The 24,162-nt window shown below is 47.7% G+C and overlaps 2 protein-coding genes across 2 annotated transcripts in view; both read left to right on the forward strand.

Annotated features, from left to right (window-relative positions):
- Nucleotides 1-10,529: 10,529 nt before the first annotated feature.
- On the forward strand, nucleotides 10,530-20,889 carry LOC133361466 (CD166 antigen homolog). The gene is made up of 6 exons (XM_061580387.1): nucleotides 10,530-10,662; nucleotides 12,512-12,908; nucleotides 14,081-14,468; nucleotides 15,740-15,804; nucleotides 16,531-16,571; nucleotides 19,496-20,889. The coding sequence occupies exons 2-6, from the start codon at nucleotides 12,683-12,685 to the stop codon at nucleotides 19,604-19,606; spliced, it is 831 nt and encodes a 276-aa protein (XP_061436371.1). The 5' UTR covers nucleotides 10,530-10,662; nucleotides 12,512-12,682; the 3' UTR covers nucleotides 19,607-20,889.
- Nucleotides 20,890-22,364: 1,475 nt separating this feature from the next.
- The window catches only part of VASH2 (vasohibin 2), a 37,630-nt gene continuing 35,832 nt past the window's right edge, over nucleotides 22,365-24,162 (forward strand). The window contains exon 1 of the mRNA XM_061580410.1: nucleotides 22,365-23,569. Within this exon, the coding sequence (XP_061436394.1) occupies nucleotides 23,201-23,569 (369 nt within the window). The 5' untranslated portion in view covers nucleotides 22,365-23,200. The remainder of the gene's footprint in view (nucleotides 23,570-24,162) is intronic.

Consider the following 24,162-nt stretch of genomic DNA (forward strand, 5'->3'; position numbering starts at 1 on the left):
CTCGATATAAAAATGCGTAGCTCCAGCGGCTTCCTAATAAGGATCATTACATCGCTGCCTTAAGAGGGATGTTGGTCGCGTGGAGGCGCCCCAACCACCACGATGCCCCCTGCCCACGCTGCCTCCCCTCACTCACATCGACTCGGATCGAGGCCACAGTCGCCGGTCTCATGGGGGAATCAAGATCACGGCACAGCGCCCAGTAAACGCGCCACGCTGTCCAGAGTAGAGGTTTTCTCGGGGGTTAGATCGCGTAAGTATACACGTGTCGTCAAGCCCGCCACCACAGCCAATCCGTAAGGGTTGTCACCTAAACAAAACGTGGCAATTCGTTACTAGTCGAAGCACGCCGGTGTGTGGGAGAGTAAACCCACAACATTTAACGACACGTTTAGATTGACGCCATCTAACCCAAAAAACACGTCTTGTGAAAGAAAGTTGGTCGCGAAATGCTCCTGCTGCTGCTGCTGCCGCTGCGTGTGTTCTGTGGAGTGGGCGGAGCCTGACGAGGAAAGGGGCGTGACCTATAGGGGCAGGGGGCGGGGCGGGCGAGCCCCGAATTTGCATAACGAGGAGGCGCGTTTCAGCTGTGAACTTCTGCTAAATTAGGGAAATGGCAACCCAGATTCAAACACGAGTGAGTGCAACAGGCAGCACGAATGCAATGCCGCAGATCAAGCCACAGGCCAACTCATCCCATGTTCTTGTCAAGCACCTGTTTTGAGGGCGTCTGCAAAGCCTCAGCACCTTTGGCGAAATAGATGTGGCTGGGTGCTCAGAGGCATCCCCAGGGCAGTGTTCTCGACTCTTCTGGATGAATTTCGATTTAAAGCTTTCGTGACTGCACTGATAACTGGAGTATTTTAATATAAGTAAATGATCAAACCTATGTATGACTTAAAGTGTATTTTATTGATGGGCTTTAGTATATGAAAGCAAATTCTAAATTATGTATGTGAAACATGTGTTTCAGTTTCTGCTGGAGTAGCAACATTGGAGCCTACAGTTCAAGATGTAAGTTTATCGTCACAATGTCATCGCTACACACTGCCGCAGTGTAACGCTTAGCACGCTAGACTTGCAATATAGAGGTTGCCGACTCGATTTCGTGGCACGGCAGTTGCAACAATGGGCTAGTTTCTGGTAAGTCTCCCCGATTGCGTCCACCCAGCAGGACTGTATAAATGGGTACAACCACGATCAGCTGTTCGGCATGCTTAGTGAGGTGGTAGTAATGTGCGGATACTCTCACATCTTTCAAGACTTGTAGTGAGCATTGAAGAGTAGGCCAAATACCCTCTAAACATACTCTTTGTGGATTCCTTTGGAGGTCCTTCCACCAGCAGTGGCATGAGCAAACAATTGCAGGGCTGCACCTTTATCATCACCAGTACTCTTGTGAAAATGTAAATTTACCCCTCTCCAATGTACACACACACACACGACTTTCATTAACCCATGGTCCTAACTACCTCTTTCACAACCAATACCTCTTCTACAAAGATCCCCCGTATAGCTTTAGCAGATTGTCGTGGCAAGTGTTGTCAGCGAACACCTATGAAGGCCGGGATGGCACATGAGGGGGTGGGTGGCCAGCACCACGCCCGACCGCCTTTGTCTCCCTCATGGGGATGTCTACACATCACACCAGGTACTCGTTTGAGGCCGAGTTGACCTAGGAAAGGCCTAGGATAGGTTCAGATAATAGTTTAACTCCCAATTTCTCATTCTATACCACCACCCCCTCTACAACTCACTCTCACAGACCCAGTGACACGCACAGACACGTAACTCTCACACACCCAGTCACACACCTCTCACCCACGGTATACCTGTAGATACGGTATACTGCAAGTCTGTGTGCCCATGTGTACATTTGCTTGTATGTCATAATTCCCGTTTTCGTGGCACGCTTCGACAATCCACCAAGTGGCATGACTTTTGAATTGAACACGCACGCTGCATATACATCCACACACACTGTGCAGCATGGATACGCACATATATAGATGACACCGAAGGAGCACGTGATGTGAGCCATTTGTGTTCTGCAGGAGGAGAGCGTGGTGTACGTCACCTTGAGCCACGACACATCGGCCACACAAGCCACTCCACCTTGCCACGACGATGCTGTTGTGTATGCAAGCATCGTGCACAACTAGGGCTTGTCAAACAAGCCATCCGAAAATGTTCATCAAGCATCCATGGCATTAAAATGAGCGAAAACGTAAGATCTGCTAATTCGGGTCTACTCGTCATTCCAAAGACCAGACCCTGTTGTTCAATGGGAGATGGAGATTTATTTCAGCCACGCTTTGTGTGGAATCCCATTCCTTTGTCCATTATGGATTCTGCGTCTGTTACATTTTTTTAAAATCACATCAAAAAAATCACCTCGTTGTACTATTGGCTTTCCCTCTAACTTTAGATTGGAATTTTGTTGCCTGATTGAATTACTCTGTAATTATTATAATTCACTTTAATCATAGTTTGTTCTTCATTGTATTGTAATTTCAAGATAAGTCATTGATATTGTTAAAATAAGCTTTCTTTTTCGCTTAGATATTATCTAAACTTGTGCGTGTAGCTATTTTTACTTATACATATGGCGCTTTGAGATACTTCAAGATGAAAGGCGCTTTATAAAATAGCGGTTATTTGTGTTGTTTGGAGGAAGTGGCTCAAGGATCAGAGTGCTGAACTGGAACCGCTTACTTCCTGGGTCCGAATCCAGGCACCGCCTTTGGTGAAAACAAGATCTCGTTTTTGTTGGTTTACGGTTTCAGACCGGTCAGCAGTGACTGCAAAAATATGGGCGACATTAAATTTGGTTCCGCACCTGCACAAGGCTAAACTGGTTTGGAGTGTGATGAACATTACTCTCATACGCAACGTGAGGGGGGTAACGCTTCCCTCTCTGCAGACCAGAGGTCACTTAGAAGAGGATCAGAGATTGCTGATCATCTTTAATACTCGTGGCCATCTGAGTGTTTCAGGTCCCGGGTGTGGATGGAAGCGGTGCTGCTGCTGCTGTCAGGGGGTCCAACAAGTGAGATGCCTCCATTGAAGTCAGCGTGCTTCGTATTTGCATTTCTATTAAATATGTAATGCGAGGCATTTATACCAGATCACCTAAATGCTCTGATCCTTGTTCCGTTGGTCTGTCGGGTAGGTGAAGTTACACAACAGAGTTGCATCCTTCGTCTTGAGTCAAGTTACTCATTTCACAGACTAACTCAGAGGCAGCCAGACCTTCAAATATAATAAAAAAGTGTCGCAATTATAAAAATGCATCTTCAACAGTATGTAACATATAATGCAGCTCTACAGTAACCTTAACGACCACATGAATGTAATGCATATTCTACTGGCGAGTCAGGTAACGATTGAAAGGGATTCTGATGCTCATTAAACTTGCTTCTCAAATCGTGCGTGCAAGAATCAATTATTTATGATTTTAGGCAAACGAACCTTATGGCGGGACCCCGGGGTCCCGAATAAACGGAAGTCAAACTCGTAATTCATGTATTTGTGGCGACTCCTTCCACCGCGCACATCAACGCCGCGACCCGCCCGGCGCGGATCGTTCTGTGGTCGTGTCCAAGCGCAGCGGCGAGGACGAATGCGCAGAAGAAGAAACTAAACTTTGATTGTAGAGCTCATCGAGAGGAATAGGTCGCCATATCGTTCGCCTTCAACAGACATAAAATGACGTCGCAACGCAGTTTATGCGAGAGCCGGGGGCTTAGGGGACCCCGGGGTCCCGCTATAAGGGTCATTAATGTCAGTGTTCATGAATGATATACAGGCCTAACATCACGTCAAGCTCGCGGGACGAACAAAACTACAAGCGAGGACAGAAAAACGAGGAACAATACAAATGAGGTGATAGAAAACGAGACCCTGAATCGAACCTGGACGCTGCTCTGGGGCAGGAAGTGAACCCAAACATGCCCCATGCTGGCAGAAGCTACTGATACAGCTCTGGCCAAAGACAGCCGTAGTCCTGTCACACCTCGGATGCTGCCGTCCTGTGAATAGCACGCGCGACTTGGAATCGCAGTGACTACCGGTGCCACATCGCTGGCGAAGTAATAATAGTAATAGGGCCGGCTTCCAGTCCGCCTTGAACTGACGCGCACGAGTCAACGAGCGGCTCCAGGCGACCTGCACCACGGCGACGTTCCAGCGACGTTCCAGCGACGTTCCCACGCCGACGTAGAGCAGCGCAGCGTGCCCGAGGAGCAGGGTGGTGGTGTGCAGAGCGGCAGTGCTCACGTGACTACCCTGACGAGTTGGCTGTCGGGTGGTGGCGGGTTTAACGACACATTTAATATTTACGCGATTTTAGCTAACCCCCCAAGAAAACTTTTTTATGGATGACATTGGTCGTGAACGCCGACTCGGTGTTAAAGAGCGTCGCAGCGGTGAGCGCTACGCTGCGCTAGGAACCCGACGACAGCGAAAATCGTCACCGGCCAACACCGGTGACGATTATCTCTACCGGTCCTGGGCCTCACCTAGGTCGACTCAGCCTAAAATAAAAATGAGTACCTGGTGCGGTGTGTAAACATCGCCACTAGGGAGACAAAGGCGGCCGGGCGTGGCGCTGGCCACCCACCCCGTCGTGCCGGCCTTCATAGATGCTACTCGCTAACGGCACTTGCCCCTCCAGTCTGTGACAGGCTATACGGGGGATCTTTGTTTTTGGTGCGACTTTGTGGTGTTCTCCGCTCGGAACGTCGCGGCCCCGTCACGTGACGTCACACACCCAGTGGGCACGCGGAGGGGGTCAAAAGTAAATAATAAATTAATGTGCCGTGTCTGATGATGATGGCTGTACTGCAGCTTTAATTAACATCGCATACACTGATTTCACAAATGTATAAATTATAATAAATTGTGCAGCATTTGACACGATGTACATTTCACACGTTAGACGTAAATATTGTACTTAGCACAAAGCAGCATCATTCTAAGGGACTTGTGATCGTTTGCACTGTCGTTACGACGTTCTGTGCGCTATGAATATTCAGACGGCACGATATCATTACTGTTGTCTGGAACTTTGCAACCGTGTGCATTGTCGAACGCGAGCGCCATCCCGAGTGTGGTGCATTTGCTTGGTGTGGAACAGCGCAAACCCCTTGGGGGGCACTCTGTGAGCACGAGAGGGTGGAGTGGAACGCGGCCTGACCTCTATGCTAATGAGCTGCTTGTGACGTCACGAGGCCACAAGCACGCGGCTGCGTGACGCTGCGTGCCGGCGATTCGAGAAGTGTGGCAAGCAGCTGCAGTTGCGGTGGCCACAGTTTTACGAGGGGAAAAATTAGGGAACAAAAGTTTGGTCGCTCTAAAAGAGACGTGAAAAACCGTGAGGTTGTGCGAGTTCATTAAATCTCCCCCAGCACCACCGCCCCCACATCCCCCGTCCGTGTCCACACATCAGTTTCAATGCGTGCACAGTAGTCGACCGGCACGTAGCGTGCGGTGGGGCAGAGTGTGGATGCCCCCAGCTCTTCCAGGATGGCCACTGTGTGTGCTCGAGTAGGGGAGAGGCTCCCCAGGACGTTCACGTTAACTCCGTCTGCAGTGTCGACACTCGGCAACGATGTTTGGAGGGCAGCTGTGTTTGTTTGTGAGTTGACCGTCCCGACTGTCAGTGGGCTGGTGTATGGAGAGGAGGCAACGACCTGATCAGGCGTCGCTCATCACTGGTGTGGACAACCATGGCGAGGAATCTAACTCAGGTCGCCAGATGAATAGCACGGTGCGCTAATCACTCTGCCACTGCTCTCAAAATGCCTGTATGTGCCGTGCGATGATGGACGAACGTCGAGTGACGTACACAGTTATATTCAAGGCGCTTTTTCAATCCACTGCTGGATTGAACATGGGCTCCTCGCGACTAGGGGTACTGATAAATTGTTAACCTAAATTTTTTTTAACGTGTTTACGGTTGCTTGACATGATAACATGTCACCTGTCCTCTTCATGTAACACTTACAAATCAGCAAAAGGGTTTGTTAAATAAAATGTATTATGAAACAAAAGGCAAAAACGATTATGTCTATATAAGTACATAGTTTAGTCCTTATTCAGAGTCTACTCGGCGCTTCTTGGCTTGTCTCTTGTATTCATTAAATGGAGCATCTCTTGTCGCTGTCCAGCCATAGTCTGCAAGCATTGATGGGCTTCATTTGCCCTGAGAGCGTTTCTCCATCGTCGCAATCTCCTGGTGACATCGCTCGCCACGCTCGTCGCTCGCTGCTCCGCAGTTCGGTGAGAGACAATCTCGATGAGAGTGAAAAAAATGTATCTTTAGTGGCATGTAGCAACCAAGGCTTTTGTATGCCTTGAGGAGGTTTTCCACCAACTCCCTGTAGCTGTCTGCTTTGTTGTTTCCGAGAAAATGTTGCCACTAACTGGAAGGCCTTCCATGCCGTATTTTCCTTGCCACGCATTGCACTGTCAAATGCATCATCTCGAAGAAGTTCACGAATCTGAGGACCAACAAAGACGCCTTCCTTTATCTTAGCTTCACTTAACCTTGGACATTTTCCACGGAAGTACTTGAAAGTTGCTTGTGTTTTATTTTTCGATTTAAAGCTTTCGTGACTGCAGGGATTCATCTTCTTGGTTCTTTCGATAAAGTCACGTATTGTTTTATTACTTCCCTTCTACGTGACTTTACCGAAAGAACCAAGAAGATGCTTGTGTTTTGTCCATGGATTTGACAAAGTTCTTCATCAGACCTAGCTTGATGTGTAAGGGTGGTAACAACATCTGCCTTGATTCAACAAGTGGTGGATGCTGAACACTTTTCCTCCCAGGTTCCAAATGAATACCGGAGCGGTCAATCTATCTTGATGTAGTGGGAATCTCTCGCACGACTATCCCATTCGCAGAGAAAACAGCAGCAGTACTTTGTGTATCCAGACTGCAGACCAAGCAAGAGAGCAACAACCTTCAAATCGCCACAAAGCTGCCACTGATGTTGGTCATAGTTTATGCACCTCAAAAGTTATTTCCTGTTGTCATATGTTTTCTTCATATGGACTGCATAACCAACTAGAATGTATGTCAAAACATTGGCAGTGTGCAGCAAAACAGCTTTAAGACTCATCTTCGATGAATCAATGAACAGTCTCCACTCATCTCGATCATGAACGATGTTGAGGGCTGCCATCACGCTATCGATGTTGTTGCAGGCTACAAGATCACCTTCCATGAAGAAGAATGGCACAAGATGCGTTTGACAGTCACGGAACATGGAAACCCTAACATCACCTGCCAGGAGATTCCACTGCTGCAGTCTGGAGTCCAACAGCTCTGCCTTACTCTTGGGTAGTTCCAAATCCCTGACAAGGTTTTTCAGTTCACCTTGTGTTATGAGGTGTGGTTCAGAGGAGGAGGATGGGAGAACATCTTGGTCATGTGACCTTGATGGTTCAGGACTAGAGGTTTCATCCTCTTACTCGTCTGACTCAAGTGAGAATGGTTCTGGTGCATCTGGAACCGACAGTCCTTCTCCGTGGGCTACTGGGCGTACAGCTGATGGAATGTTTGGATAATGCACAGTCCACTTCTTCTTTGACAAACCTTTCCCAACTGGAGGCGCCATGCAGAAGTAACAATTGCTGATATGATCTGTTGGCTCTCTCCAAATCATTGATACTGAAAAAGGCAGAGATTTCCTTTTCCTGTTCAACCACTGGTGAAGATTTGTTGCACAAGTGTTGCAGCATTTGTGTGGGACCCACATTTAGTCCTGATTTCCAATTTTGCAACCAAAATAAAGGTGATAGGCTTTCTTAACCATCGTGGTTATACTGCACTTTTGTGATGCAAAAGTCACTTCACCACAAACATAGCAGAAGTTATCTGCTTTGTTCACACGAGTACGAGGCATCTCTGCTGACTTTGGCTAAACAGAAATGTGTCCCTTTTCAAAATCAAACACTGACAAATAAGAGAGCACAACACTGTAAGATTTCTAGAGCTGATATAGGGCACTTTGTTCATCAGAGGGATGTAAGCCTAGTTATGATTGCATAATCCATGTCTTCTAGGAATAACATGATAAAATTCATATCATGTATGATGCAATACTAGGTTCAGATAGCATCATTCATTGTTTTGCTAAAAAAGCAAGTACTGTCCAAACCCAGTCGTGGATTTAGTAATAGATCCAGTCAAAGATGTATTTTAGTAATTTCTGGATTAAATTGAGATCCCTTCCCTTTATAACTCACTTATTCTCTGCCATTCCCTAGTCAAGGGTCGTACATACTGATCCAGTACCATACCTTGAAAACTAGAGCCAATCAACAATTTTAAGCATCATTTTAATTATTAGTGACCCGGAATTAGTCAAGTTGAACTACATTTATTTCGGAAGCATTTTGGCTGTAGACCAGTGTGTAGTGGGTTCTTCTGACGATGGAGACGTGGAGGTAGAGGCAACACTTGTGTATAAACACTTAGTCCCCGTTACAGCTCATCACTGGAAGAGGTAATGACTTCTTCACCCGCTGCTCTCAAGGGAGGAATTCCCAGCTAACTCGCCTACGGCCCTAGGGGACTCCAATGGCTGGCAAACCTGTATACCAAAACCATGAAAACCGGATGCATCCAAAAAGCATGGCGGGACGCGATGGCCATTGCAATACCCAAACCGGTAAAGCCAACCGACGATCTGGCAAGGCTATAGGGCGATATCACTCCTGTGCATGACCTATACACTCCTGGGACGCACCATCCTGGACGCAGTTGCTGTGACCAAGTTTTGGCTTCTTGCAATGCACATTCAGGTCATAATCCAGAAGAAATCCAAGACCGGCACAGCCTTCGTGGACTTGTGATGGGCCTACACCACAGTCTGGATGTAGGGCTTGATGTTGAAGCTCGCAAGGACCATTCTTCGCCTGGAAACAATAGGCCTGGTATGTGGGTGTTTATGTGGGTGACCAAGCCAGCTCACCCCGATTCTTCAACAATGAATTGCCAAAAGGTTCAGAATTGGCGCAAATGCTCTTCATTGTCTATACGAGATGCACGCAGGTTGCAAAAATGTCTTTATGTGGATGACTTTTCCCTAGCAACGCAATCAGACACTTTCAACGACATCGAATCCACTCTGAACCAAGATCTAAACACCATGGGAAAATATTTCCACAAATGGAGGCTCAAACCAAATCCCCACAAACAAAAGTAACCGTATTTCATATTGCGATGTTGTACGAGTAGCATCATGGGGGCACCGCAGTCACCCCCACCTCTTCCACGATCTCTGGCCAGGGTGGGAGAGTAGATACATTTCCCAGACATTTTAAACCTCATCTAATGACGTTAAATATATATTAGGGGCCATCCATTTAGTACGTACGCATGGAGGAGGGAGGGCGGGTTAACCCAAATGCGTTCGCTTGCGTATGGGGGGTCTACTGACAATGTACGCATAGGAAACGGGGGCGAGGGTGAAGCCTCGATAATAAATTGTCGACATTGGCCTTCAAATTAGTTAGATGGTCCGGCAGTGGACAATCTGTTTGCTTAAACACGTTAATATTATTAATCCTTGATCGTTTCTGCGTCGATTAAATATCGGCCGTTCTATACGATTCGTGGGGGGGGGGGGGGGGGGTGCGTCAGGCGAACCTACGCAGGTGGGGGGGGGGGGTGTAAAAATTCCGCGTGCCTACAGGGAGGGGTCAAGTTTTGACAGATTTTTGCGTGCCTACTCAATGGATGGCCCCTTACGTTGTTTGCGTTGTTGATAAAAACAAATCTTTTTAGTTTTAAAACAAACTTAATCTTCATTCATTATTTTTTCAAAAACTTCAACCGTTAGTGGTTTAATAAAATTTGTATTTCATTATCTTGAGACCTCCTTTGCCAGTAGCAAAATATAATAATAGGGTTTTTACCCTTTTATCTGGCACAAAACTGACACCTTTTTACAAGGGATCGTATTTGCATTAACCACAATACCTGCAGTCAAAATGCAAACAAAAAACAGCATTTCGACTGCAGGTATTGTGGTTAATGCAAACATGATCCCTTGTAAAAAGGTGTCAGTTTTATGCCAGATAAAAGGGTTTAAAACGTTATTAAATGTGTATTTCGTGAAGGAATTCGTGAAAGGTGTTATTATACGAGCTCATTTATGCCATGGTGGTGAGATGTTAACTCTCTCGCCTGGTATGCAAGAGGTCGTGGGTACAATCCCAAGCCTGACGCCTGCTGTATATTTGGAGTCTGCATGGTGTCCACGTCCTCCGGTTTTCCCTCCACAATTAGCAACATGCGTTGAGTATTTGTGTGCTGTAAAAATCCACGTAATAAGCCACTGCGTTGAGCTATCATCTAAAGAGCTGTATACTGTAGCTCAGTGAGCCTTACCTGGTCATATAAAGAAGTGTTATAGTAGTTTTATAAACAGGAAGTAAATCCCCGGATGTTTAACGAGTTCCTGAATGTATCGAGTATAAATGAACAGAGCCCCTTGGTAGTTCCACATTATGCAACGATACTATTCACCGTTGGGTTCGAGACGGTGTTTGGCTATATATGAGAAGCAAGCTTTGAGACTCTTTCCTATTGAAAAAATGATTATTATTCAACTTTTGTTCACAATCACTTTTATGCTGACCCTTTTCGGTAAGTGGAAACATATTTACTTTTTAATACTTGTGTCTTGTTTTAATACTACGTTCCCTGTAAACATGCAAAGTTGGGCAAACATTGGTTGCTGTTGGGAAAATGTTCATCCGTCAACCAAATTTGCTCGTTGACTAAATTGTAATTTGTATTGCGTTATATTTGATGCATCTTCTATTCTGATTGTATATACTAGGAGCATGCATAAACAAATTGCAGAATATAAGAAATATTACTCTTATTAAAGCATCAGTTTATATAAAATTAAACGACACAAAATGTATACACGGCAATATGTCAATGTACTCTTTTACTGTAACGATATCTGTTTCAAATAAACCTTCAGCGAGGCTCATAGCAGAGTGAATGTATTGATTGTTGTATCCATGGGGTAAAGTGGTGGTGCTGTAATTAGCGCACTACACTATGGAGCAGGGGACCTACTGTAAGTTCGATACCTGGCCACTGCTAACATTAGGTCACATTTTCTCTCAACAAAAACAAATGTAACATGTGTAAGATCCAACACAAACACCTTCCCTCTGTACATTGAATAACACGTACAGAGGCGCAGCCACGCAGTGGCGAATGGCGTAACCACGGTGCTTGTGCCAGGCTAGATGCACTTTTAGAGCACGTTAATGATCGAAGGCTTGCTGGCTGGAGGTGACGGGACAGACCCAGGTGCCATAGGTTGACTGAGATGACTGGCAGATGCACTGCCTGTGCCCGGCGCTCGGTTATTATAAGCGTCGCTCCTCTGCCCTCCACTCTTCCTGGAGTACCTCTAAGGCGACGACCTCTAACTGCCTAGTAGCGTCCTTTGTGAGCCTCCTCCTGCCTAAAGGCCGGCCTTAACACCGCTCGTGTCAGTCATCAACAAGTCCACTCAACTCCATATCCTCCTGTACCAAATCAGCTCATCTCTTCTCTCGCCCGTATCGTGCCCGTTTAGTGCCTCTATCCAGCCAAACAAAAGCTCGTGAACATGCAGTGGCTGGGAATGCGGGCTGCATGCCGCAGCCAACGCAGCCTTACCTGCCGGAGAAGCTCACCGATGGGACAACATCCAGATTATTTCAAGGATTTGTGAGGTCCTCACACAATCCAGCCTAGTTAAACCCATGATACAGCCTGGATAAACCCACGATGGATCCTTGGCAGGCCAGTCTGAATGGTTCTAACCGGTGCAGATGTTCAATTAGAGGAGTCCACATTTCGCATGCATAGATGAGTGAGGGCATAACTGTGGCCAAGAAGACTCAATGCTGCGCGAGCTTCGGAAGGCCAGATTCCACATTGTTAGGCTGCGAATGAAAAGAGAATGCCACTCGACCCATTCGGAGTGGGTGACGAGGACCCCGATTGTGTTTAGAAAAAAAACCTGCACCACGATTTTCTTGGAGCCTGCGTGAATCACTGCTTGGCGGATTCCAAGCGGATGATTTCACGTGCTCAGGCCCTAGATGTGGCCCCAGATGTAATTCGGGTTCGCAGTTTTATTGACGGCCTCGTTTCGTATTGTTTCTCGTTTTTTGTCTCGCTTCTACAGTTTTGTTCGCGCCTTTTGCTGTAATAGATACAGTCATACAATTAGTAAATACTTATAATTGCATAAATCACACCATCAATTCTAATACATACGATTTTAAGCACTTGTTATGAGCATAATACATTTTAATTGCTACTTGCCACGTCAGTATAGTAACCATAGTACTGTACATCAATTACATTGCTACTGTAGTTTTAATTATTATACTGTAGAGCTGCATAATATATATTACATACTGTTTAAAATGTATTTTTATGATTAAGATATATAATACTTTTTTTTTATTAATCTTTGAAGGTCTGGCTGCCTCTGAGTTCGACTGTCAAAAAATTGATAGTTGGTCCATTTGCGTTCCGAAGTCAGTCACTGGACTCAAGACTAAGGAGGCCACTCTGTTGTGTAACTTCACCTACCCGCCAAACAAAAGGAACTTTGATAAAAAGATTCAAGTGATCTGGAAGCAAACAAATGTGTTTGAGAGAAAATGCCTCATATTACATCTTTAACAGAACTACAAATACGACGCGCGCCGACTTCAGCGGCCGCGTCTCACTTGTTGGAGACCCTGAAAACAGCAGCACCGCTTCCATCCAAATCCGGGACCTGAAATACTCAGATAGCGACAATTATTACTGTCGGTTTGAAATTGAAGATGGGTACGAAACACATCAGGCGATCCATCTTGAAGTGCACTGTGAGTTGAGTCTAAAAAAATTATCTTTTGTTGTCAATGTTGAAAGTGGATAGTTATAGCGTGATGCAGTCGGGTGTGTGTATGTATGTCTGTATATGTGTGTATATGCATGTATTTGGGGAGCGATAGTGTAGCGGTTAGCGCGCTGCGCTATGAACCAAGCGACCCGGGTTCGATTCCCGCTCACGGCCAACACCAGTGACGATTATCTGAACCGGTCCTGGGCCTCCCCTAGGTCGACTCAGCCTGAAATGAGTACCTGGTGTGGTGTGTAAACATCGCCACTGGGGAGACAAAGGCGGTCGGGCGTGGTGCTGGCCACCCACCCCTCTCGTGTACCGTTCCGGCCTTCATAGGTGCTCGCTAACAGCACTTGCCCCTACAGTCTGTTAAGGCTGTACGGGGGATCTTTTATCTTTGTATATGTGTGTATATGTATATGTGTGTATATGCAGTAGATCCGATGTGTTTTAGGGTTGTAATGCATTTTGCTTGGCATGATTGTGGGTCACGATTCGATGGCAGCATAGACTTCTTTTCTCTTCTTATTACTGTCTGGACTGTGACATCTCATTTGCTGCATTCGCCAAAAGCTAACATTTGCGTACCTATTAAATAAGTTCGTATTTGCACGGTTTTATGCTTTTGTGATTGTATGAATTGAAGTAAAATTTTCATTACATGCTTAATTATCAGAAATGTACTACTATATTTACCCAAGATTGTCAGTGTGTAACGCGCGTGACGTCACTCCACGTTGAGCAGCCCCCCTCATTAATAATTATGAACAGGTTACGTCCTCCACATGGACCCGCCCCTCATTAATACTAATTAGCGGGTGACGTCACTCCACGTGGAGGGGGGGGGGGCGAAGCGCCTCCCCCCCCTCCTCGGCGTCAACTCACAACCCTCAATACACATGCAGAACCCTCACGTTACGCGATCTCCGTAACGCTGTTGAGACGTAGAAGTAAAAAGGACGTCATGATGAACAAGGGATTATAACCTTCACATGAAATAGCTGTGTCACCGCGCCCTTACGAATTGCACACGAATGGATGCAATAAATATATCACGTCGCAGTCTGCTATTCGCTTTCAAGTTTCAGAATTACGGGCAAAAGGCTAGTTCACAATATGCATGCTTTTAAGTTGATTTATTTTCTGATTCAGCCATCCCTCAAGTTTGGAATTTGACAAAAGTGGACGTCACCGATCCTGTAAACTCGTCCATCTTCTGGTGCACCGTGGAGGGAAAACCAAAACCGAACATTACGTGGAACGTGCCGCCTGAAGTTGCACGCCCATTAAACGCCGAGGTGGCGGATGATGCAGGTTCTGGACCGAATCGTTACAGCAGCACGCTGAGAATTTGTGGGGAGCTGCCCCCCGGAGGCTACACCTGCCGAGCGATCAACCAGCATGGGGAAGACAGCACATCTCACAACGTGGAGCCAGCTCCGACAAATGCGAGCGCAATTTTCATCGGAGCAAGCGCAGCGATCGTCTTTCTGTGCGCACTCTCCGCACTCATCACGTTCTGGCGCTGGCGAATACAAAGGTTTGTACCGCCCTTGGATTACTATGACAATAATGACCCTTTATCTAAAGTTAATGTTTCAGCAACTTGGTTATTAATTGTAATAGTATCTGTCTAAATATAATAGGCCTGAGTTGATGTGCACTTTAGGGAATGTATTATTTAACCTTCAGACGTGTTTGTGCAATATTTTCGATTTCTCATTTCAAACTGGTATTTTTTTGTTCTAATTTCTATTCACTTAATTTGTTTTGAATTTTATTTATTTTGCTTTCTTAATGGATTTGTTTTGCATTCTTGAGTTTGGTGACCCAGGTCTCTTGACTTCTTCATGCATGTACTGTATGTTAAACTTCCTTCACACCGTACCTAGCGAAACGTGCTCATCGGCCCCTAAAGAAAATCAATTTGAACTTGACAAGACTGCATTGCACAAGTTTGGAGAAGAAAAACTACAAAGTACAAAATGTCGGATATCCGCCCCTGTCAATGAACCACTCACAGCCAAAGCAGTAACATTGCATGATGTAACCGTCATTACCTATCGAGTACCACATATCTGACCCATCCACATATCCACCTCTACCTCAGTCCCCACCGAGCCAGATATGTAACGTTCTACAATACTATGGATTTAAAGGGATAGTAGGTTTTGTAATGGATTCATGCAGTGCTTCATCTTTATCAAACCGTATATCAATTTGTCAACTTTTACTATCAATGCAATTTTACTGTCGAATACGTTTGATTACAGCGATTCAAATGGCAGTGATTAAAATACACTGTGTGTGTGTACATCCTAGGCGGTGGATGCCGCGCTGGCTATATTTGGCTACATTTTATGACAATGTTCAAAATAAAACCTTGAGAATGCATCAGGCTGTCTCTGCTATATCACGTGGAATGACAGTGAATGGAACCGCTCAACTGTTCTCTTTATCTGTGGTGTGGGTTGCTGCAGTATAGCAGACTTATTGTAGAGGAGCAGCAGCAGCAGCAGCAAGTTGTCAAAGGTTCACGTCACAGTTCTCTAGCCAGTCCGGGCCCTCTGGCGTGAGGCTGCGGATGGCTTCTCCCTCCTCCGAATGAGCGGGAGGCACATTCATCGGCGAGGTGGTCATTCGTCTGTGCACAGAGGGTGGGGGGGGGGCTGCTTTTAATCTTCCACTTATGGGGGGAGATAAGTGCAGCGACATCGAGGCTCTATTCATCGTGCACCGCAATTAGAATGTATATGTTGAACGAGTTATTTACAGAGAACAAGATGGATTTACACGATTCATACATTTCAGGAAGAGCAACCGGGAAGTGAATCAGGAGCTGACGAAAGAACACATATACGAAAACACGAGTGCTGGTTAGTGTAACCTTTATGATTCATCGAATGATTGTGATATATGTGAGATGTACTTCTGCTTTAGTTTTAGTCATCAGAGTTCTGATTTAAGCAACACACGTGCTTGTTCTGGTAGGTGGAAGTCAATGGTAAAATTTTGATACAAACCCAGCACTTTAAAAATAAGCACAACTGGCCTTGCTCCAAATGGGTGCATTTATACCATGGCCGTTTCTGCAGTCTTCAGCCACCCTGCATAATAAGTACTGTACTGTAGAGCCCACTGTGATATTGATATTCAGTTTAATTGTTATCATGAGCATCAACTCTAGCTGTTTTCCTATTCTTTGACAGTGACCATGGTTTTCATCTGTACGCCTTAGCAAGTGAAATGCATTGATTGAAAATTGAACCTGAAAAGCAATATATCAATGGACCTCAAACATAATGTTTACAAACATTGCCGAAATTACCTACCTGCTACGACATACGGTTCAGAAACATGGGACACTGAGAAAGGCAATAATTGCTGTGAATATGATCAAGTAGAAATGTCATCATGAAAAACCAATAATAGATAATGACTTCAGCTTCCATGAAACAACTCTAGAGGCATTTAGAATGAAAACGTTGAGTCTAAAATCGTTAAGTTACATTAGATGAAGACACATACAGGACTGTAATATACATGTATATGTTTAACTGTTACATTGTGCACAATAAATAACATTGTGGTTTAATTTCCAGACAAGTCTGGTGCAGGGCAATGTGAGAGCTCAAGTCCAAATGTAAGTAAATGAAATGAAACAATATTGTCAAGTGTTGACATACTGGAGCCACATCCCCCAAAAAGCATTGAAAAATAATATGAAAACACATTTGAAAGTAAGTACAGTCGACCCTCACATCGCGGGGGTTTGGGGGGCGCAGGCCCCCCGCGATATAGAGAAACCGCGTAATTTTTTTGTAGTTTAGGGCACTAAAACGGCACAAAAAGAAACGAGAAACGCGAGATACAAAGATCACTGCGAGACATCACTGCGAGATATCACGTGACAGGCTCCTGTCAACACGCTGGCGTCCTCCAAGCCAGCGCGGAGAACCGCAGTTCCTTTCGCAAACTATTTACACATTTCGATTTAAAGCTTTCGTGACTGCAGGGATTCATCTTCTTGGTTCTTTCGGTAAAGTCACGTAGAAGGGAAGCAATAAAGTAATAAAAATAAAACAAATAAAATAATTCTCACGACGTTTCGGCCACAACGCAAGCAGCCGTCCTCAGGTGAAGACCAGGTCTGTCGGGGAGACTGTCTCCCCGACAGATCTGGTCTTCACCTGAGGATGGCCGAAACGTCGTGAGAATTATTTTATTTTTATTATTTTATTACTTCCCGATTTACACATTTTTACTTTAAAAAAGTGTATATACATGGTATTAAAATATCAAATACATTAATGTTATACAGTACTGTACATATATTTTATGCATTTATGAGTTACTAACCTTTGTGTGTCGTCTGCTGGTCTTCCCGTGTCGTCTGCGGCTTTCACAAACTCACAAAAAATTCCCATTTAATGTCTTATGCTGACCCCGCGGTATATCGAAACCGCGATGGGGAAGGTCGCGATGCAGAAGCGTCGAATGCAGTAGTACCTCTAAAGCTACGATAAATGCCAAATGTATCACATTCTCCTCCTTTATTACTATGAAAATAATTCTGAAAAGTTAAGCGACTGCAATTTAAATATGTATGATGGCATAATTATCCAAACGACATGTGCCTTTAATAAAGCTCAGAATCCCACTTCGTTTATTTGCGAGGGCGAGGAAGTTGCGCAATTGCTGAAATATGCGTATGGCTGTGACTTCAATTATACCATTCCCTGTAGCTCAATGTTGTAGCATTAAACAAAAAAGTTTATGTCAAAAATGCCACAAACTGGGTGTTCTCATGACCACGGTTCTCAACTGATTGCGCAGCTTCAGCATAACCACGTTGCCCTCAGTTTAACACGTAGCAGGCTTTCGCGACCAATAACATCCATCATAGAGGTTTTTGAGGTTAGTTGGCGTAAATATATAAATGTGTTGTTAAACCCGCCACCACCCGACACAGCCAACTAGTAAGGGTTGTCATGTAAACAGAACGTGCCAATTCGTCACTAGTACAGCACTAGTGTATAGTGTAGTGTATAGTGTAATATACTAGTACAGCACTAGTGTATAGTGTAGTGTATAGTGTAATATACTAGTACAGCACTAGTGTATAGTGTAGTGTATAGTGTAATATACTAGTACAGCACTAGTGTATAGTGTAGTGTATAGTGTAATATACTAGTACAGTGTGTTGGAGAGCCAAGCCACGACATTTACAATCTGAGCACGACGTTTCGCCAGTAATTCTATTTACGCGATCTAAACAAACAAAAAACCTGTATTATGGATGATATTGGTCGCGAGAGCCTGCAACGTGTTAAACTCATTAAGAGTTTGTACCAAAACAAAGAGACTTGACTCATCACGTAGTCGTTTTATTTCTCAAAATCCTCTAGGCCACTGATTTCGCAACCTTGTTTATTATCCCACGGCGCACATTTGAGCTTGATCGGTTCTCGCGATGTCCGGGCGTGTGTGTGGCAATGCAGCAGGGGGGGGGGGGGGGGGTGCTGGCGGCCGTGCGCCGTTACTGCAGAGAGGAATTAGATGGGGGTGGGGGGACTGGATGGGCCACTGAACGGCACGGAGGGGAGTTCGTCTGGCCTCGCTTGTGGAATGCCACGTGGCCTTGCCGCGGCAGACCACTGTGCGCCGCGGCACGCCAGTTGCGAAGCGCTGCTCAGCGCCTGTGGTTTCCCGTCTGTCGCATGCAGACCGCCGGTGGTTTGCAAGTGCATGGTAGCTGTGGTCTGCGGAATTATTGCGTTGTTTTACTTCTCCACAAAGCACCACATTCGCTGGCCCATGAACATATGTTTTGACGGTGAACCAAAAGAGGTTAGGAACCATTGCCCTAGCTCTTCCATTGATGTTGCCATACAAGGAGGGTGTTTAAGCTGTGGGCCACATTGCAATTAATTTATTCTATGGTATACTGTGAAATTGTCTCCACAGATGTGACATGATTCATTTATACATCTGAGTGATTTGACGTCTACGCACACATGCCAGACATCAGCGGGGAGGCAGGGCGATGTGGTAACACTCGTGCCTCACAGTAAGCACTCTTTAGGTTCAATACCCAACTCGTGCACCTTTGCGAGGAATTTGTATGTAATCCCTGTTCTGCATGGTTTCCTCCCAAAGTAAAAAGCAAAAACAATGTAACTGGTATTGGCCAAACATGGTTGGCTACGTACGGTGAAAAAGAAGTTCAACAGCCATCCCAATGATGAAAAATTACCTGAAAATTACAGACACGGCAGCAACATCGCCCCCTATTGCGAGAACAATGCAGGATGCACGTACACATAGTCTTGCTGGGCAAACAAGCTTACAAAGGTGAGCCCTAATTTAGATACTTTTTATAGATGGAAAGGTAAAAATGTGGATGCTAAAAAATAAAAAGTTATTTCCTGCTGAAATGAGCTTTCAGTTAGTCCGCAGCTGTTGTCAATCGCCCTGAGCCACTGGTGGCAATCCCAGCACAGTGCAGTGGTGTGGATGGAGTCGATTTGTTTGTACTGATTCCGAACGTGTTTCTCCGTCTTGCAGGTGGACGATGGCGAAGTGACATATGCCGCGGTGATCGTGGGCGCAGACGCGCGCAGAGAAGCTCCAACCAGCCAGGATCACGACGTCGTCTACGCCTCCATTGTGGCGTAGCAGCAGCGCTCATCTTCTGAGCCAATGCAGTCTTTAGATAAGAGCGTGCGGTTCATTTAAGCTAATATTGCGCTTGGTATCTCTTTTATCTTTATACGATTAATGACTATATCATCACCATCAGCTACGATCAATCGACCGCTGGATGAGATCCTCCTTTCACGGTGTTGTAATGTAACGATCCACACGAGCAGATTTCATTGATGGGCTTTGCTGAAGCCAACAAACTGTGGACTCATTTCAAAATACTCAATATCTTGGCGCTCACCAGCAGTCGACCACGCTAAACTAACACTACTGTTTTTTTTCTAAACCAGACGTTATTAAAGGGCACCTCGAGTGTAGTTGGCCCACCCTCGATGTCTTACAACATGTGCTGTGGGAGCCCCCTACTGGAACAGCTGTCCCGTTGGCTTTCGTATCGCTGTATCGTACTCATACTTAATTATACATATTATTAACATTGCTCATTTATGCCTTTAACACAATTATACGTTGCTTCTCTTCGATGTTTATACGAATTACTCTGTTCATTAATCACACACCAGATATTGATAATTTTAATTGTTACAAGATTCAAGATGTGCGCTTGGACACCTCCCAGCCGGCCAGTGAGTTCTAAGGGGGTTCAGACCCACGTGTTTGATAGGCTTGTGGCATTGTTACTCACTGGTTGGTATGTGTGGGTTCATTCTGACGGCTGGAGTATGAACACGTTTTAGTAACTGTGTAAATGGTTTCTAGTTGCTACTCAGCAGGGGATGTCAGTAACGGCGAGCCATCGCTGATGACAGCGGCTCGCCGAGTAAGCCACGCCGCGTAAAATCTTCACGGCCGGGTATTGAAAAATTGTCCTCAATGACTACTTTGGCTTCAACTGGATCACATCATGCAGCCTGGAGTAGAATTGCTCCTCGACTTCAACAGGGTCGGTCATTGTTGGTACGAAAGGCACCGAAGCCGTGACTCCCCCTTGAGATGATGATGTTGACCCACGTAATGTGCTCCTCACAAAGTCACGGCGAGTCGAAACTTCGGAATATTTTGGGTGGCAGGACCAATCCTTGCTTTGCGCGACTCGTCTTGCACGTGACCTTTCCAAAAGAAAGTTGACCTTCGCACTTCCCTGGGTCATTTGAACTTTTCGCTAAAAACACGTCTGAATCAGTGCGGCGATGTCGGTGTGGTAGCTTCTGAGCTCGCAAGCAACCGTAGCGGTCCGCCTGCCGAGACGGTCAGTTCTGATTTAAGTGATTCTCAAGAGGTGTACAGATGTTCCAATTCGCAACATTAAAACATGAGGCTTCTCAATGCGTATTGTGTTTTCGACCACAAAATGGGACACCTTCGAGCTGGGGTGAGCTGACCAGGGCTGTTCGGGATAAACCAGATTAAAGTCAGCTTTGCTTCCCTAAATAGGGCAGTTGAGTTGATCCAGATGCTGCCGAACTCCGGTGTCATCCCAGGTCAATGCACGGCAACAAACTCCGTATCTGCTTGTGTGCAGCTCACCGCTGACTCACCACTGACTCACCACTGACTCACCACTGACTCACAGCTCACCACTGACTCACAACTCACCACTGACTCACCACTGACTCACCACTGACTCACAGCTCACCACTGACTCACAACTGATTCACAACTCACTACTGACCACTGACTCACAACTCACCACTGACTCACAGCTCACCACTGACTCACAACTCACCACTGACTCACCACTGACTCACCACTGACTCACAGCTCACCACTGACTCACAACTCACCACTGACTCACCACTGACTCACCACTGATTCACAACTCACTACTGACCACTGACTCACAACTCACCACTGACTCACCACTGACTCACAACTCACCACTGACTCACCACTGCCTCACCACTGATTCACAACTCACCACTGACTCACAGCTCACCACTGACTCACAACTCACCACTGACTCACCACTGACTCACCACTGACTCACAACTCACCACTGACTCACAACTCACCACTGACTCACCGCTGACTCACAACTCACCACTGACTCACAGTTCGATCCATCGCCTCTGTCACTTTCGCCGGTCTCCCAGCACTGCTGCTCACGTGGGATTGCCAAAGCTTGCCGGGGGGGGGGGGGTTGCATTTAAAGTGAACGAGCAGTTGCACATCCAACGTGCCCCCTCTCTCTCCCTCGCGGCCAGCACTCAGGCTCCAGGGCAGGGCCGAGGCGACTGAGGGGCTCGCTGGCTGCTGTGTTTATTTTCTAGAGCAGGTCGCCTATAGTCTGCCCAGGGGACCGCTATTTGGCGTGGCTAGAGCATGGGGGGCGTGGCTAGAGCATGGGGGCGTGGCTAGAGCATGGAGGGGCGTGGCTAGAGCATGGGGGGCGTGGCTAGAGCATGGGGGCGTGGCTAGAGCATGCGGGCGTGGCTAGAGCATGGATGGGCGTGGCTAGAGCATGGAGGGGCGTGGCTAGAGCATGGGGGCGTGGCTAGCGCATGGGGGCGTGGCTAGAGCATGGAGGGGCGTGGCTAGAGCATGGGGGGCGTGGCTATAGCATGGGGGCGTGGCTAGAGCATGGAGGGGCGTGGCTAGAGCATGGGGGCGTGGCTAGAGCATGGGGGCGTGGCTAGAACATGGGGGGGCGTGGCTAGAGCATGGGGGGCGTGGCTAGATCATGGGGGGGGGCGTGGCTAGAGTATGGGGGCGTGGCTAGAGCATGGGGGGCGTGGCTTCGCTGCCGATTGGCTGCAAGGGCGCATGCGCATCCCATATAACGGTGCCTGCTGCTGGGTGGTTCACCCACTCGCAACGCGGTTGTTGTTATACACAACAACATTGTTGTTGTTGTCTTGTTATACACAACATTGTGGTTGTTGTCTTGTTATACACAACGTTGTTGTTGCTGTCTTGCACCGTGCGTGCGCCATGTGAACATCTCACAGGGTGCATGGAGGACCGTTGAGCGGCGGTGACAGCAGCGAGACCTCGCAGAGAACGCTGCCGGGCACAGCCGGGCAGGAGAGATCACGAGAATCGACGAACCGGCGACAATATTACTACTACTCATCATTATTATTAATAATAATAATACTACTCATCATCATCATTATTATAATAACGCGTCTACGTTGTGGCGCGTCTACGTGGTAACACACCGAGCTGGGCCTGCCAGACCGTGTCACGGTCCGCCGGCTCTCGCGGGCAGTCCCCGCTGTGCGGCTGCAGCAGCAGCGACATCGCCGCGTCTGCTGCTGCTGCCTCCTCCTCCGCCTCGGGCTGCTGCCTCCGGCGGGTTCAGCCCTCGCCGCGGGAGCCGCGGCAGCAGCGGCAGACGAACAAAGGAAGAAGCAGCAGCAGCGGCAGCAGCAGAAGCAGCAATCGAGAGGCGACAGGCAGCATCAGCAACAACAGCAGCAGCAGCATCAGCGTCCCCGGGGTGGCCATGGGCTGGAGACGTCTCCCTCGCCCACCTGGGTCGATGCCCGCCGCCTTGTAGCCCTTGCTGCCGCTCTCGTGACCTCCTCCACCTCCTCCTCCTCGCACCTCCTCCACCTCCTCTCCCCTCCACCTCCACCCCACTGCCCCCCCGCCGTGCGCTAAGCGATGCCCCCGGCCACCGAGGCCGGCCAGGCCGGGGGTCTCCGCCGGGCCCGCTCTGCGGCCAGCGTGGCCGTCTCCCCGGGGGCCTCGGGGCTCGTCTCGGCCGGGTCGGAGCGCTCCGCGGGCGGCGGCCGCCGGCGAGAGAGCGGCGCCACCGCCTCCAATGGGCACCACCGCCACCCCGGGCAGCAGCAGCAGCAGCAGCAGGGGGAGAGCGGCGGGGAGAGCGGCCCGTGCAGCTTCTACGTGAACCGCGGCGGCTTCCCGCTGGACGAGGCGACGTGGGAGCGCCTGTGGCGCCACGTGGCGGGCGCGCACCCCGCGGGCGGAGACGCCGGGCGCGGCATCCGCGGAGAGGCCGCCCTGGCGCAGGTGCAAGTGGTGCCTGTGGAGTGAGTGTGTGTGGCTCACCTGCCTGGTGGTGGTGGTGGTGTCAGTGTGTGTCTCACCTGTGTGGTGGTGGTGGTGGTGTCAGTGTGTGTCGTCTCACCTGTGGTGGTGGTGGTGTCAGTGTGTGTCGTCTCACCTGTGTGGTGGTGCGGTGTGCACGTCTCACCTGTGTGGTGGTGGTGCAGTGTGCACGTCTCACCTGAGTGGTGGTGGTGGTGCAGTGTGCACGTCTCACCTGAGTGGTGGTGGTGGTGGAGTGTGCACGTCTCACCTGTGTGGTGGTGGTGGTGTCAGTGTGTGCACGTCTCACCTGTGTGGTGGTGGTGGTGCGGTGTGCACGTCTCACCTGTGGTGGTGGTGGTGTCAGTGTGTGTCGTCTCACCTGTGTGGTGGTGGTGGTGGAGTGTGCACGTCTCACCTGTGTGGTGGTGTTGGAGTGTGCACGTCTCACCTGTGTGGTGGTGGTGGTGGTGTGTGCACGTCTCACCTGTGGTGGTGGTAGTGGTGGTGTCAGTGTGTGTCGTCTCACCTGTATAACGGTGTCAGTGTGTGCACGTTTCACCTGTGTGGTGGTG

Source organism: Lethenteron reissneri, chromosome 8 (genome assembly GCF_015708825.2).
Source record: "Lethenteron reissneri isolate LAM-NWPU_2019-01 chromosome 8, ASM1570882v1, whole genome shotgun sequence".
Taxonomy (NCBI): Eukaryota; Metazoa; Chordata; class Hyperoartia; order Petromyzontiformes; family Petromyzontidae; genus Lethenteron; species Lethenteron reissneri.

Coding starts and splice junctions, on each gene's coding strand:
- LOC133361466 (XM_061580387.1), top strand. CDS start 12,683: ATGTGTTTGAGAGAAAATGCCTCATATTACATCTTTAACAGAACTACA. Junction 12,909..14,080: donor GATCCATCTTGAAGTGCACT/GTGAGTTGAGTC, acceptor TTTCTGATTCAG/CCATCCCTCAAGTTTGGAAT. Junction 16,572..19,495: donor GTGAGAGCTCAAGTCCAAAT/GTAAGTAAATGA, acceptor TCCGTCTTGCAG/GTGGACGATGGCGAAGTGAC.